The 13,696-nt window shown below is 38.9% G+C and overlaps 1 protein-coding gene across 2 annotated transcripts; it reads left to right on the forward strand.

Annotated features, from left to right (window-relative positions):
• Positions 1 to 1,189: 1,189 nt before the first annotated feature.
• Positions 1,190 to 13,320, forward strand: LOC140948693 (uncharacterized). 2 transcript variants are annotated; one of them, XM_073397958.1, is made up of 6 exons: positions 1,190 to 1,296; positions 6,457 to 7,450; positions 8,588 to 8,809; positions 9,527 to 9,794; positions 10,698 to 10,891; positions 12,332 to 13,320. In XM_073397958.1, exons 2-6 carry the CDS (start codon positions 6,486 to 6,488, stop codon positions 13,077 to 13,079), a joined length of 2,397 nt encoding a protein of 798 aa, XP_073254059.1. In that variant the 5' UTR covers positions 1,190 to 1,296; positions 6,457 to 6,485; the 3' UTR covers positions 13,080 to 13,320. The 2 variants fall into 2 exon arrangements, with proteins under 2 accessions (XP_073254059.1, XP_073254060.1); XM_073397959.1 differs by lacking the exon at positions 1,190 to 1,296 and adding an exon at positions 5,875 to 5,894.
• Positions 13,321 to 13,696: the final 376 nt, after the last annotated feature.

Consider the following 13,696-nt stretch of genomic DNA (forward strand, 5'->3'; position numbering starts at 1 on the left):
TGTTTCCTTTTAATTTTATCGTTATTTGGATTATCATTGTATGACGTACAGCAAGCATGAACTTATCACAATAAACGTGTTGTACTTCCAAAAACTGGAAAAAAAATTGTCATATTATACCCCTACTGGCTCCCCATAACAGCAACCTCTGCACAACGGTCACTTTCGTCTGGCCCAGGCCCTGGCCGTTGTGGAGAGGTTCGACTGTGTACAATGATTAAATGAGAAAGGGACAAACTGGATAAGGTATCAGTTTTGAAGGTACAGTAAATTCAAACCTGTATTAAGCGGGCACTCTCGGGGAGTGCTTTATTGTCCGCCTAATACATGTTTCGATAGATAACGTCATATGAGGTGTCAAATACCATTCAAATGAAAGGTGGAAACGTTTGGAATACTCCAATGCAAATACTACGACGATATACGTTTGCATTAATTTCTTTCTTTAAGGGGACCAATTTATCATAGTACCATAAACATAAGATTGCACCACAAATTCACCCCTTGAAGGTCTTGAAGAAATCAGATGAGTGAAATAAGTTCTACACAAATTAAACAAAACGAAATGAGAAAGACAGAAAACAATACTGCATACTGTGAGACTGAACAAATGAACAAAACAAGCTGTATATATATTTGTACAAACAATCATAAAATTGAATATAAACTGTGTCCTTTTCTATGCTGTTTATTTTACTGTTGCAATATGAACATAAAGCATTATCTCTAACGATAAAAAAGTCATCAATTTCCTGATTGTTTGAGCATCTTAACCCTTAAACTTCATTTTCTGGAGCATGTTGGCTGCCTTGCTTTAAGTGGCCAGCGTAAGGTTCTCTTGTCCATAATATCTGGCAATATTAGGTGGTGGAGTTTAATTACAGGTGTCCGTTTAATACAGGCTGGCAACACTAGAAATGACTGTCCATTTCAGGTACTTTTTCGGTGTCCGTTTCTGCTTAATAAAGATTTCATTTAAAGTAAATTAGGGAAATAAATTTGGGGACCTCGGCTACTGTCCGCTTAATGCAGGTTACACTGTATAAGTGAGTAAAACACACCACCGGCGCTATGGTAATCTAACTCTCCTGTGTGTAATTCAAAGAGTGATGCATTAATTAACCGCCACCGGACCTTTGTGTTACCATTATAATTAGAATTCCAAAAAAAAATTGTCATGATCATTAGTAACCAAGGCTGTTATTTGCATTCGCTGTGGTCGTGCAAAAGGAGTTCAAAATTTAGTCATTGTGGCTTCCCTACTGACTTCACAACAGACAACTTACAAAATATAAGGTAAGATTTCTTTTAAGTTTGTCTTATACGATATCCTCTCCTTGTCTGAATAGAAATTTTGTAATTTTTCATGACCAAGCTAAAAAACTGTAGGCCATACTGTACTACTGTTCCACATCATAAGACATCATGTTATCTGAATGCTTTTGATATAGAGGTTAAACATTACGGTACGTTCGTGGACGTTCACTTGATACATCGCAGGAAGATGGATAGTTTTCTAGATTATCGAAGATTATTGTAAGATAATAAACAGAGAAATTTATTAGCATTCGCGTTACTTCACAAAAGGAGACAGTTTCAAGATGCTGGGGTACAAAGTGTCAATTGCCCGATTTTTCTTGGCATACTCAATTTGGACAAGTTGGAAGTCCTAGCTTTATTTTCCCTTTGCTGGTTTTAGAACACGTTCATGAAGGTTTCTACATCAATTCACAACAGAGGATGATATGACACAGAGTGAAACTTAGGGCGCTGGCAGGGATATTTGAGTTTAACTAAAGCAGTGTTTGCTCTTTAGAAATCGATCGACGCACGTTGAAGGAAAGGTTTACGTAGCGACATGCCATGAGTAGATGAAATAAACAAAGCCTGTATTACAAAATCACAAATAAAATAGTGAGAGAACCCTGAAAATCATTTGACTGTTTTGCCATCCACAATAATTTATATTGTAATTAAATGCAATGTAGAATTTCCTTTACAATGGTTTTGCTGAATTGGTATGTTAATTGAAAGGCAAAATAATTTTGAAACGAAAACCGAATTCAACGAGTCGGTTAAAAAGGCATGTCATTTGGGCACCCGACATGTTTTAAGCGGAAAATCGCATGTCTAAGGGCGTAGTAGGAGAAAAAAAAAACGACGTCATGGAAATTCATTATTGGACAGATAGCGGACGCCATTGTCGCATTTTATGCTTACATCTGAGCTTACTATTAATGTAGAATGTAAAGAAGATACATATTTTACACCTGGTCCAGGACATTACCATATATACTTTACCAAGACAGCAAAAATGCTTTTTACATCGTTAACACAATTGAGAAGAAATTGTTTATTGCCAGCCAGGTTGCCTGGGCGGTAAATTCATAATGCGACGCAATGTTTTGGAAAAGTCCTCAAATTCTGAGTAACCCTCTTTTTTTTTACTATATTCAATTTGATGTAAGTAAGACCTTATATTTGGGCAATGACAGCATGGTCTTGTATTTACAAGTCGTGGATCCAGTAGGGGTGGCGAATGGTAAAATCCGAGACTCCCCGAGACGCCGAGATCCTAGTTAGAAATCCGAGCCCGAGACTTTGGTGAAAATTTTCGAGACTCAAAAAAGTCAAAAACAAACCATGAAAAAACGAGACTTCGAGACTTATCAAAAACGCTTCCGAGATTTCGAGATCCTGCCAAATTTTCCGAGACCCACATTTTTGGAGGTACCATTCGGCACCCCTTCCAGTGTGTAGCCAATTGGACAGTACAGAATGCAGACCACAGACCGTTGTTTTCAGGGTTAGAAGGGGTCCTTACTTGCATTGTGAAAACGATGGTCTTCAGCAGTCTGCATTCTGCATTTTGTACCGTGACTCAGAGACCTTTTACTGACCCTGTAACTAATCGTCTGATCGTCTAATCGTCATCTGTTCCAGAGGAGCTAACAGGTGAGCAGACTTTAATATGATTTCTTGTTTGAAAGGGCCATTAGTGCTCTGTTTTGCTTTATAAATTTCGTTCAAAGCGGAACTGATCAGGGAATGGGGTTGTACGCTCAAATTTTTGTTCTCTTTTCCTTTGTAAATTGAATTTTAAGCGGTAGCTGATCAAAGAATATTAAATGGTCATCACTCCCTGACTCAAAGTTTTATCGGAACCAGCGTGTCCTTCGCAGTCGATTTACATTGAGCCAGTCCTCACCTGCCGTGAGGAATGCAGCGCATTTGCAGAACTTTTGTTTTAGGTTGACAATCTTTATGCCTTTCGAGAGATTTTTGTCATGCAGCCAGCGTGTTCTTTGCAGCTCGATTTACATTGAAACAGCTCTAAACTCCCGTAAGGAATGCATCGTTTTTGCGATTTTTGCGATTTTGCCAGCGATCCGCGAATATAAGTTCCCTCAAATAAAAATTACCGCAAACATTTTTTCCGAAAAAATTTACTTCAGAGTAAATATTCTCTAACTTAAATTTGCTACACAAAAAAATAGAAATCTTGTCTGTTCAATCACAACTTGTCTCTTTCATTCAGAAACAAACGAAATACTGGTTTATTGCACGTACTCAATAAAAACGAAAATATTCTCAAAACTGGGTACTGGATACTGTCTGAAAGTCGCAAAAATTAATTCCCAGCAAGAAAAACCAATCTGTCCTAATCGCAAAAATTAGTTCCCGCAAAACACAAAAAATCGCCAATCCGCAAAAATAAACTCCCGCAAAAATTTCGTGCCACACGGTACAAGGCATAATTAAACTTGACATTTAATTGCAAACTCCCGCATTTCTTTGTTATCCATATGACGATCTGTCAAAAGAATGGATGTGTTTTTTTACACGCTTGAACTGCTGAGAAGAGCTCGAAGGAAACTTACCAATACTACTCTAGATGTGGAGCGGCCTAGACAACGAGGAGGGTCTCAGACGTTATTATTTTCAGCATGGGTTGGATCACTCGGTTATAACACTCTTTGTAGAAAAGTAGCATGCAACAGCATGTTTATGCGTGTACATGGATTAAGAAGGAATGCAAACAGCAACGATCGCGAAATTTACTAGACCATTCAACAAGAATTGGATGGGTCAGGCTGCATGAGAGGTTAGCCAAGCAAAATTCGGACCTACATCTAGAGCAGTATTAGTGAGTTTCCTTCGAACTTTTCCCAGTAGTTCAAGCGCTTAAAAAACACATCCATCGCGACAGATTGCCACATGAAGGGATAACCAATTGAAAGAATATGGCGGGAGTTTGCGAACAATGCAAGGCGAATAACATGTCATTGGTTTAGTAATGATGGGTTTGTGCTTTATATATTAACAAAGGCCTGCATTACGTAATAGGGAGAATTTTGTTTTGTGTTTCGCAAATATTGTTTTGTGCTGTGGGAAAATGTGTTGTGTTTTGCAAATATTGTGTTGTGTCTGGATAGTAATGTGTTGTGTTTCGGTAAACGGCGTTAATTGTTGTATATTTAGATAATAGCGTGTTGTGTTTGGAAAAGTGTTTGTTGTGTTCCAGGAATATATTGTTGTGTTTCAAGAACTGTATGTTGTGTTTGCAGATATGGGACACCGTATAAAGGCCTTACTCGAACAACATTTTAATTTCTAACGTTTACAGTTTTGATACAATGGAATTTTCCATGAAACATAAGTGATAACTTGCTCCAATTTACAAACAAAGCTTCACGCCATGCTGTTATTGTTTAATAAAGGTGAAAGCCTAGAATGTGCCGAAGTAGTTGATTCAAACTGGGGTGAAATTTATCTTTTTGTACAGCGAAATCTGTTTTAAACCTCTGACATTGTGTAACAGATCGCGAAGAATCAACATGCACATCCCACAAAAAAGGAACGAATTCGCATCGTTGGCGCTTGCCGGAAGGTATCCCTAGTTTAAATTAGGGAAGACTGTTCGATGAAACGGTCTTGTTTTGCATTTGATTTAAACTCGTGCCTAAATATCTTTTCATTTTTTTTTTTTTTATTTTCAACAGTAATTCTTATAAATCGGTCGTTTTCGTCTCGTTCGTTTCAGTATCGCAGCCGAATCGTGGGAGGAACGAATTTGTACCAGATACTTGGCTTGTTTACTTTTGGAATGCTTTTTTTACAAGCTCCTCAACTCGTTATTCTAAGACTAGACTAGCTTTAATGTTATGTCCCTGTGCACATAAGTATAGTATAAACCAGTAAATAGTTATCGTCTGGTTATTCAGGTTAAGGAGGTCTCTTCATCGATGGTTAGTGCGCGTTAATTACTGACCCATTACGAAAGGATCGGATAGAAAGGCCAATTCATGATTGTTTCGTGGCCTGAGCTAAAACGTCTGAAAGGCGCTCGCATAAATTGCCACAAAAATATGATTGTTCAATTTGTACAACACAAAGTCGAACAAAACATAGGGGCAGAATTCTGTTGAAACTAGTCTCATGACTAGTATTCGGAGGAAATTTTTGTTAAACTTAAGTTACGAGCTTAGCGACGAGGTTATGGTTACGTGGGGTATGAAATACATAATGGTTTAGCGTTGCTCCTTAACTGAGAACTATGTTTTCGTTAAATTACAAAAAAGGAATGGAAGTAACAGCAGTGTTCAATGAAAATAAATGAAAATAAATCTAAGCTACGGTAAAAACGTGTAACAAAATATACGTAAATCGATATTGAAGAATCTCATATTTTCCAAAAATATTCCATCGTTGAGGGGGTGAGGGGAAGCTGATTCAAGCAAACAGAACAACAGGTGGAAAACTGGTCAAAAGACCATCACACAATTAAAAGATATTTCAAAATATGAATTACTGAAAAAGTAATTAATGATCCGTCTGAAGGAAATAATACTAAATTGTGTCAGTAAACAACAAGGAGCCAGAATAATCTGAAGGTAATTGTCACATGTTTTCTTTTACTTTTTTTTTCTTGACTTATCTGACAAAAAACTGTCACCAAATTCTTCTCTCTATAATACAGAGAGGTTTATTAGTGCTTTTACAAAAGCACATGAAGTTAAACTGATTATGAGGAAAGATTGCAGGAGGCGGTGTGAGAATTATAGCCTGTGTAGCAAGCGTTTCTGATCGAGTCATTGCGCGAAAGTTGGACTTTCTTGACGTGCTCGCGCGGAAACGCTTGCTACGTAGGCTATGTGAGAATTTTAGGTTGATCGCCGTTCGTTGTTAGTAAATACTATTGCAATCGAGCCCAAGATATATTTTAAAAAATCGAGTTAAGTCTAAAATCTGGGTCTTTTTTTCAAGGTTTTATACTCACCTGTAAAACCAAGGAGGCTACGATTTAAAATACATGTGTGTTCGCATGCAAGTTTCTCCCGCCTTTGTGGTGGCTCAATTTCGCTCTTCAAAATATTTTGCTCTGAAAGTTGGTAGTACAGCTAATTTCTGTTTAATGCGTGGTGATAACGAATACCCAAAACCATTTTTTTGCAGAGACATTCATCGGCCAGTTCCCTAAGGAAATGAATAAAACTGGATTAGCATTTTCCGGTGGCGGCGTTCGGTCAGCGGCACTGAGTTCTGGCGTTCTACGCAGACTGCTACATAAGAAGATCACCCCAGATTACCTCAGCTGTGTCTCAGGAGGAGGTTACACAGGCACCGCCTACCTAGACTGGAAGTATCGCAATGAACAGAAAGATGATCCTGGATGGCATAAAGAGTTCTTCGATAACATGAAGACGAACATTGGCCTTTTCTGTAACTGGCGCAATCCTTTAAAAGGAATTTTTGATACTTTTATTCTCCTTACTGTTATTCTATTTGTTTCTGTAGTACTATCTTGCGTTAACTGGTCAGGGTTGACTTTTCCAACAGCTTATATCATCGATTACTTTTTTGGTGATATTATGCGAAAACCATTTACTTGTCCTGATGAGAAGACGAAAAACTTTTCCTCATCGGAGATTGCCGATAACACCAACGTCGCTGCTCTTTCCAACATGACCAATCAAGTAGAATGTGTTCCCACATTTGGTCCTGATGTATACATCACTTTCATCACATTCGCAATTCTTTTTCTTTTATTTCTCCTCTTCTATGTGGTGAACAAAGTAGCTGGGCCATTGCTAAAACCGTTCGCTAACGTTCTTTATAATCTGTCAGGGTTTACTTTTGCAATGGTGTTTCTCCCATGGTTTATTGAGGAATATATAGTGGTGACACCTCTGTGGCTTAATGCTTTGATCATCGTTCTCAGTATTCTCCTGTGGATGGGCATAGCTCCTCTAAGAGACAAAGCATCAATGGCTTTGATTGTCTATCTCTATGCTTATGGTGTTAAGTGGAGGGTTTATAAAACAGAAGTTCTTTCCATTGAGTACAGCGAAAAGAGGTTCACTTTGCTGATGTGGATTTCAGCAATATTAATATGGCTGAATCCTTTTGTTGTAATGCTACAGATGAATGCTATACACACATACAACAGGTATTCACTAATAAGATTATATAATACTGATGCTGGTATAGGTAATAGCATCATTTGTAGTGATATTTGGCTTAAATACCACGAGTGAAATTTCAAAATTGTTAAACGTAAATTCACGAGCCGTTAGGCGAGCGAAATTTGAGACAATTTCAATATCACAAGTGGTATTTATGCCAAATATTACGTACAAATCATGCTATTATTTGTTTATACTACTACCGGCAAAGGGTTTGTAATTTTCACATGTATAGGTATTTCAAATACCACTGCTCTAAGCCAACCAAATTGCAGAAATTTCTCACGCAGTAGTATAATACAAGAAATTTTTCTTTTAACATGCAAACCCGCATCGTCGTGTGCAATATTGCAAAATTTTCATCGAGTGCCTGGAACCTCAGTGAAGTTGTTCCGCGAATAAATCACTTAAGACGTAGTTAGGACTGTATATTTTTTTAGTTGTAATTTGGTTGCAGTCTATGTTCTCATCCGGAGACATAAAATTGCAAGTTATTGAATAAGGGCTCGTGTTTCTTTACCTTACAAAACCAAATAAGGTATAAACTAAACATACATCAACTGAAACATGAGACGAAACTATTGCAACCGGGTCTACTTTCGTAGTATGCGACTTGCTCTTGTTAAATTGTTGTTGTTGTTGCTGTTTTTTCGGAGTGGGGTGGGGTGGTGTGGGAGAGGCACTCTTTTGTTTTAAATTGAAGAATGACTTGCTAAACAAAAACACAGCACTGATTAAGGAAGCTACGCTACAAGGTGTAAGTAGTATAATTGTAGGGATGAAGTTAACCTTTTCAAGTGAAATACCATTAGTTAATTGAAGTGAAACACATTAACGCCGATGACAACCAGGTTAAAACCAGTTACGTTAAGGCAAGGTGAGTTTATCTTTTTAATTGTGTTTGAATTACAAAAAAAAAACCAAATAAAATAAAGACAATCCACCGCAATTTATTCATGAGATAAAGACAAAAGGGTATGATATCATCATTGCATTCCACTTCTAACTGAGAGATTCCACTTCAAAAGAAAAATTAATTCATCCCTGCTATTAATACAACTGGCGTGGTATAGTGAAGTCTATTGTGTTTCCTTTCATTTTGATTGTTCCTTACTCTGTAGATGGCGCCTCCAGAAATCCTTTTACTCTCCTGAGAGCACTGGAGCTACAGGCTGTTCAGGAATCACTTGTCAGGATGTGTTTCCTGTGTGCACATGCGAATGCGTTGAGTCACCAGCTGAGAAACTGAATCGACCTTTGACCCTGGAGGATCTGTCTGGCATGTCACCAGAATACATCTGTAATTTAACTGTGAACGAATGGAGGTTAACTCAATCATTGAGGTAAGCAATTGCGAGTTAATAAGACCCGTGATAAGCCAAACCCCGGGGGGGGGGAGGGGGGTACTCCCTATAATGACCTATACGGAGGCAGCGTGGCCGAGTGGTCAGCTCGTTGGACTCGCAATCCGGCGGTCCCGGGTTCGAGTCCCGGCGCTCTGGCCACTTGCTGGATTTTTTTACGGTAGTTCCGAGTTCAATTCCTCGGCCACGCTTGTAAATTAAATAGCCCGAAAGGGGTGCCCTTCTCAGGCTTCAGATATATGAAAGGGTAGGGAAATCTGTCGTGTTGGTCTGTAAAAAGGCCCCAAAGGGCCAACAGATGCATGTTATGGCTGTGAAAAAGTCGTGAAAACGTTCAGGCTTTGTGTTTTATTCACATTCAAATGACAGTGCATTTACAGCAGTTAAAAGGGATGCAACGTTCTAAACAAGGTATGTGAAAGGGGTACCATTTGTGACATTTGTCAATGGAAGGTATATGAAAAAGTACCTTTTCTGTAACTACCCTAATTGTCTTCAGCGATTTCAAAATTAGAGAGTACTTTAACACATCCCAATTCCCAACCGAATAACTTAATACTAAGTACATGGACTGTTTATAGTTTAATGCTACGTTAACTGTTTATTTGTTTGAATTAAAAGTATCATTACTGGTAATAAATGAAACTAATATTTGATTTCCTGTTATCGATGACCACATACGTTTTTTCCTACCAGAGAGCCTTCATTCGCACTTCTCACGATGGCACCCTCTGGAATTGAACGAATTGATAATTTTCAAGGTAAAAAACAGTTTGAAAACCGCCTACATCCGAATGACATTAAATTATCAGAAGCCATGGCAACCTCAGCAGCTGCTGTTTCATTCCACATGGGTCAGTATGAGAGTGAAGTTGATCCAGTTCAAAGCTTACAGATCATTTTTGGATTAGGAATGGGAAAATCCATAGTCGCTGAGCCCCAGCGGTGTCCAGGATCAACCTTGGTAAATTTACTTTGCTCATTATCTTTATTATTATCATCTTCATCAATAATATCGTTGCTATTATCACCCCGAACGTAGTTAATCCATAAAAATCGACATCGGAAATCATTCGATATCATCGATATTAATCGATTTAATCCGCCGATTAATATCGATTGATATCGGAAATCGATAGAAATCGAAGTCACAAAAAAATAATTTATCGATTGTTATCGATTAACAAAATCGATAACATTCGATAGGAATCGAAAGTAATCGATAAAAAATCATTATCGATTTCTATTGGAAAATCATGAATAATAATCGAGGTCACAACTTTTTTCTCTATCGATTTCTATCGATCGATATCAGAAGTTATTATTATCGATTATCGGTTTATCGATTAACTATGTCTGGCATCAACATTTTTGTTGTCTTTGTCTTCATCATCATGATGCATCGAACAAGTCCAGCTAAACTATTTCTCCTCGGGCCAAACCCCGGGCATTAGCATTTCCCCCCCTGTTAATTAAGCTGCCCCCCCCCCCCCGGTAGGGACAAGGTTGGACAAAGAAGAAGATGGCAAATGCCCCAGCCCCTGCAGGATCGTGCCCATAAACACTGGCTGCAGTTTTCGCCGTATAGTGACAGGTCATGTTGTAGCTTGATCAGCAGTGAAGAAATTAATGTGATAAAAAAGAAAACAACCTTTTGATACTTCTTCAACCTCTTTAAGTTTGTCCGAGCTTATTGGCGACGAACTGTTAGTACTTTACGATAAAATCCTCCATGTTTAGAATTCGAGTCTGGAAACCGCATGCGTGTCCAAAGCCCCGCGCGGGATAGTCAAATTTCCGATCCTTCAGGTAAATTGTGTAAAAATATAATGTTTTCTTAGTTATAACACATTGCCTTTCCTTACAGATCATTACCATCCTTATTCAACTGATTTTGGTAGTTCCAATCATTGGCCTTCCCATCATTCCACTGTTGGGTGGTAGCGAGGCCTGGAACCAGAGAGCCGTGATTTTCTTTGTGGTTTTCCTCTGCTTACTAACGCTTATCGCCTTGTTACCTACGGGAGCAGAAAATCCCGGATATTTGGAGACGTTTGTCAGGTATTTGATTCATCATTTTTAACAACTGAACTTCAGTGTAGACATTCTATAGCAGCAGGAGCCGACTAAGTAATCGGCTCCTGATAGCACTGAAGAAGACAATAGAGCAATAATAGCATCTAGGAAATGACACGCTAAGAGGCTAATGAAAATAAACTGTCCCACTCCGTTAAACAAAAAGACATTAAGTTGAGGGACAGGGCGTTTAAACTTTCCGACTCCCGTCCCGTTTTCGATTGCAAAACACTAATTAGCCCTGTTGGATAATTTCTCCCCATTTCTCCCACTTCCCACCCTTCTAGAACTCCCCTCTCCCTCTCTTCTCCTCCACCCATATCCCTCGCGCTCCCAGTCTCCCGGGCCCCCACACCATGTCCTCACCACCACTGAGGTATGTAAAGGTGGGCTCAATTAATACATTTGTTTGTATTTTTGAATACTTACAGTCGAGTTTTTTTTTTAATTTTATTTTTAAAGAAAATAGTCTAATTTAATTCTTCGCAATTTAAGTTAATAAAAGGTACGTTGTAAATAAAAAGGTTGGTAAAGGGAAGTTAAAGCAAACTCACTGGATAATTAACAATTATTCCTCGAGCACGAATGGGCTCTGAGTCAATAGCCCATGAGGCCGAAGGCCTCATGAGCTATTGACTCAGAAGCCATGAGGGCGAGAGGAATAATTGTTTTAGTAAAATCCAACTAGTTGGTCAAAAATATTGAGAATAAAAAAAAAATTTAGCTGGTTAAACAGACTTTAATCCTCTTTTGCCGCCAAAAAGCGCGCGCTTTTCGCTACCAGTAGGCTATAACATATAACCTAGTAGAAGCTCAACCAATCAGAACGCAGCATTGATAATAGACCACTAGTTGCATTTTACTAAATATTCAATATTTCCGGATACAATGGGCCATTTGCACCATTATCACGTCTTTTTACTACTAAGACCAGAATTCACTTTGTTTCTCCTTTCATATTTAAATTTGGTAGTCTCAGTGAGGTTTAAATAACAAAAGGCTTAAATTGCAGAAGAAAGCAATACCCTGAAGGATTCTGGTGGTAGTAGTAAAATGACGCCATCGTGCAAATGGCCTATCCACCATTGTCCAGCAAAATCTAAAAAGAAACTAACAACGTTTAGCGTCATTGAATCACCCACGGTCCCGCTGTATGGTGATAATGTCGGTCATGATGATGAGTATGAGATTTTTAAACTGCATGTTTTAAAAATAGAATTCACGTTGCTCTCCAACATTGTTTAAATTGACTGTTTTGTGTAATCAGAGTTTGTAGTAATCAGCTGAAAAAGTAATCAGAACCAATTATGGAATTGGGTATACAATAACTCCTGCCCCTTTCGACGCCTACGACACAAACTAGCTATGCAAACGTCAAATTGACACCTACGTCTTCTTGATGACGTATAACTTATAATGTTGCAGATGGTGTGTTGTCCACATACACCACGTCAGATTCATCCGGGAAGTTTTTGAAGTTGTGAACGTTGGTCCCATTCCCCCTCCAATACTGCAGCTGAGTGACGGCGGCCATATTGAAAACCTGGGGCTGTTACCGTTGTTGAAAAGAAGACTACAGAAAATAGTGGTCATCGATGGAGGCGAGGAGGATGAAGGCGGGCCTGGAACAGATCTCCTCTCCGCAATCAAAAAAGGAAGAGAAAAACTCCGGATTTCGTTTACCGGTATGGACGGACGAGACATTTACGAGGACCTTAGAGCAAAATTCATCGAGAGGCCACCGGGAAAGCAGCCGAGAAGTTATCGATTTAAAGTTGAGTACTTCGATTACACAGAAGAAGGTGAAGAAGAGAAGGTCGGTGAAGGGGAAGTACTTTACATTGTTCCCCGTCATCCGGGACATGGCGTGAGTGCGGAGAGCGAGGAATGGGGCAAGAATACTGATGAAGCAAAGATCGATATCAATATTAAGGATGAACTATGGGGCAGTGGACCGGAAATGGAAGCGGATGAAGTGGATCGTTTGACGTACTGCTGTTGTGAGTGTTGTCACCGATCTCTGTTGCAGTATTTGTCAGGATCGTGCTGTGGTGTGTTTCCTAATCATTCAACGGCCAATCAGTTTTTTACGCCCACCATGTTTGCTGCTTATCATCGAGAAGGCTATCGCGCATGCATGGAAGCGCGTGTTGTTGATTTTCTGGGAAAATGAAGCAAGAACAACTGTAAGAATATAAATTATCATCACCTTTTAAGGTCCGGCCAGGGGGTTTTGGTTATTCGGGTATCTGGGGTCTTCTTTGTTCAGGTAAAACGGGTATACATAATTATGCTCCTGCACCAGAAGTTCGCAATCTAGTGACAAAGGACGAAATGGAAAACGTGCATGACTGACTACAGTGCACCAAAAGTAACCTGACGAATCACTTTTAGGTATTCGGTATCAACCAATCAATCAAATCCTTATTTTAGCACGGTTCAACAATTACTTAAAAAGATTGAGAGATCTCTCTTGCCTAAGATTGCAGGCTAGACCATTCCAGAGAGTTGCACCTCTATAGCTAATAAGCTCTTTTTTTAAGTAATTAGTTCTTGGTAAAGGGACATTTAATTTAATTGCAGAGTCTTTAAAGACATAGCCTGAATTATATTACTACGCTCAGTGAACATAGAGGATAGATTGTCAGGAGCCAGATCATTAAGAGCTTTAAGATATAATAGTTTCTTATGAGGAAACAATTATCCCACTACCTCCTCCTTACCTCCCTGCCAGGCCTGACTTTTGAAACTCACTGAAACAATTGTTGATAATTGAAAGGGGACAGGCTA

Source organism: Porites lutea, chromosome 9 (genome assembly GCF_958299795.1).
Source record: "Porites lutea chromosome 9, jaPorLute2.1, whole genome shotgun sequence".
Lineage (NCBI taxonomy): Eukaryota > Metazoa > Cnidaria > Anthozoa > Scleractinia > Poritidae > Porites > Porites lutea.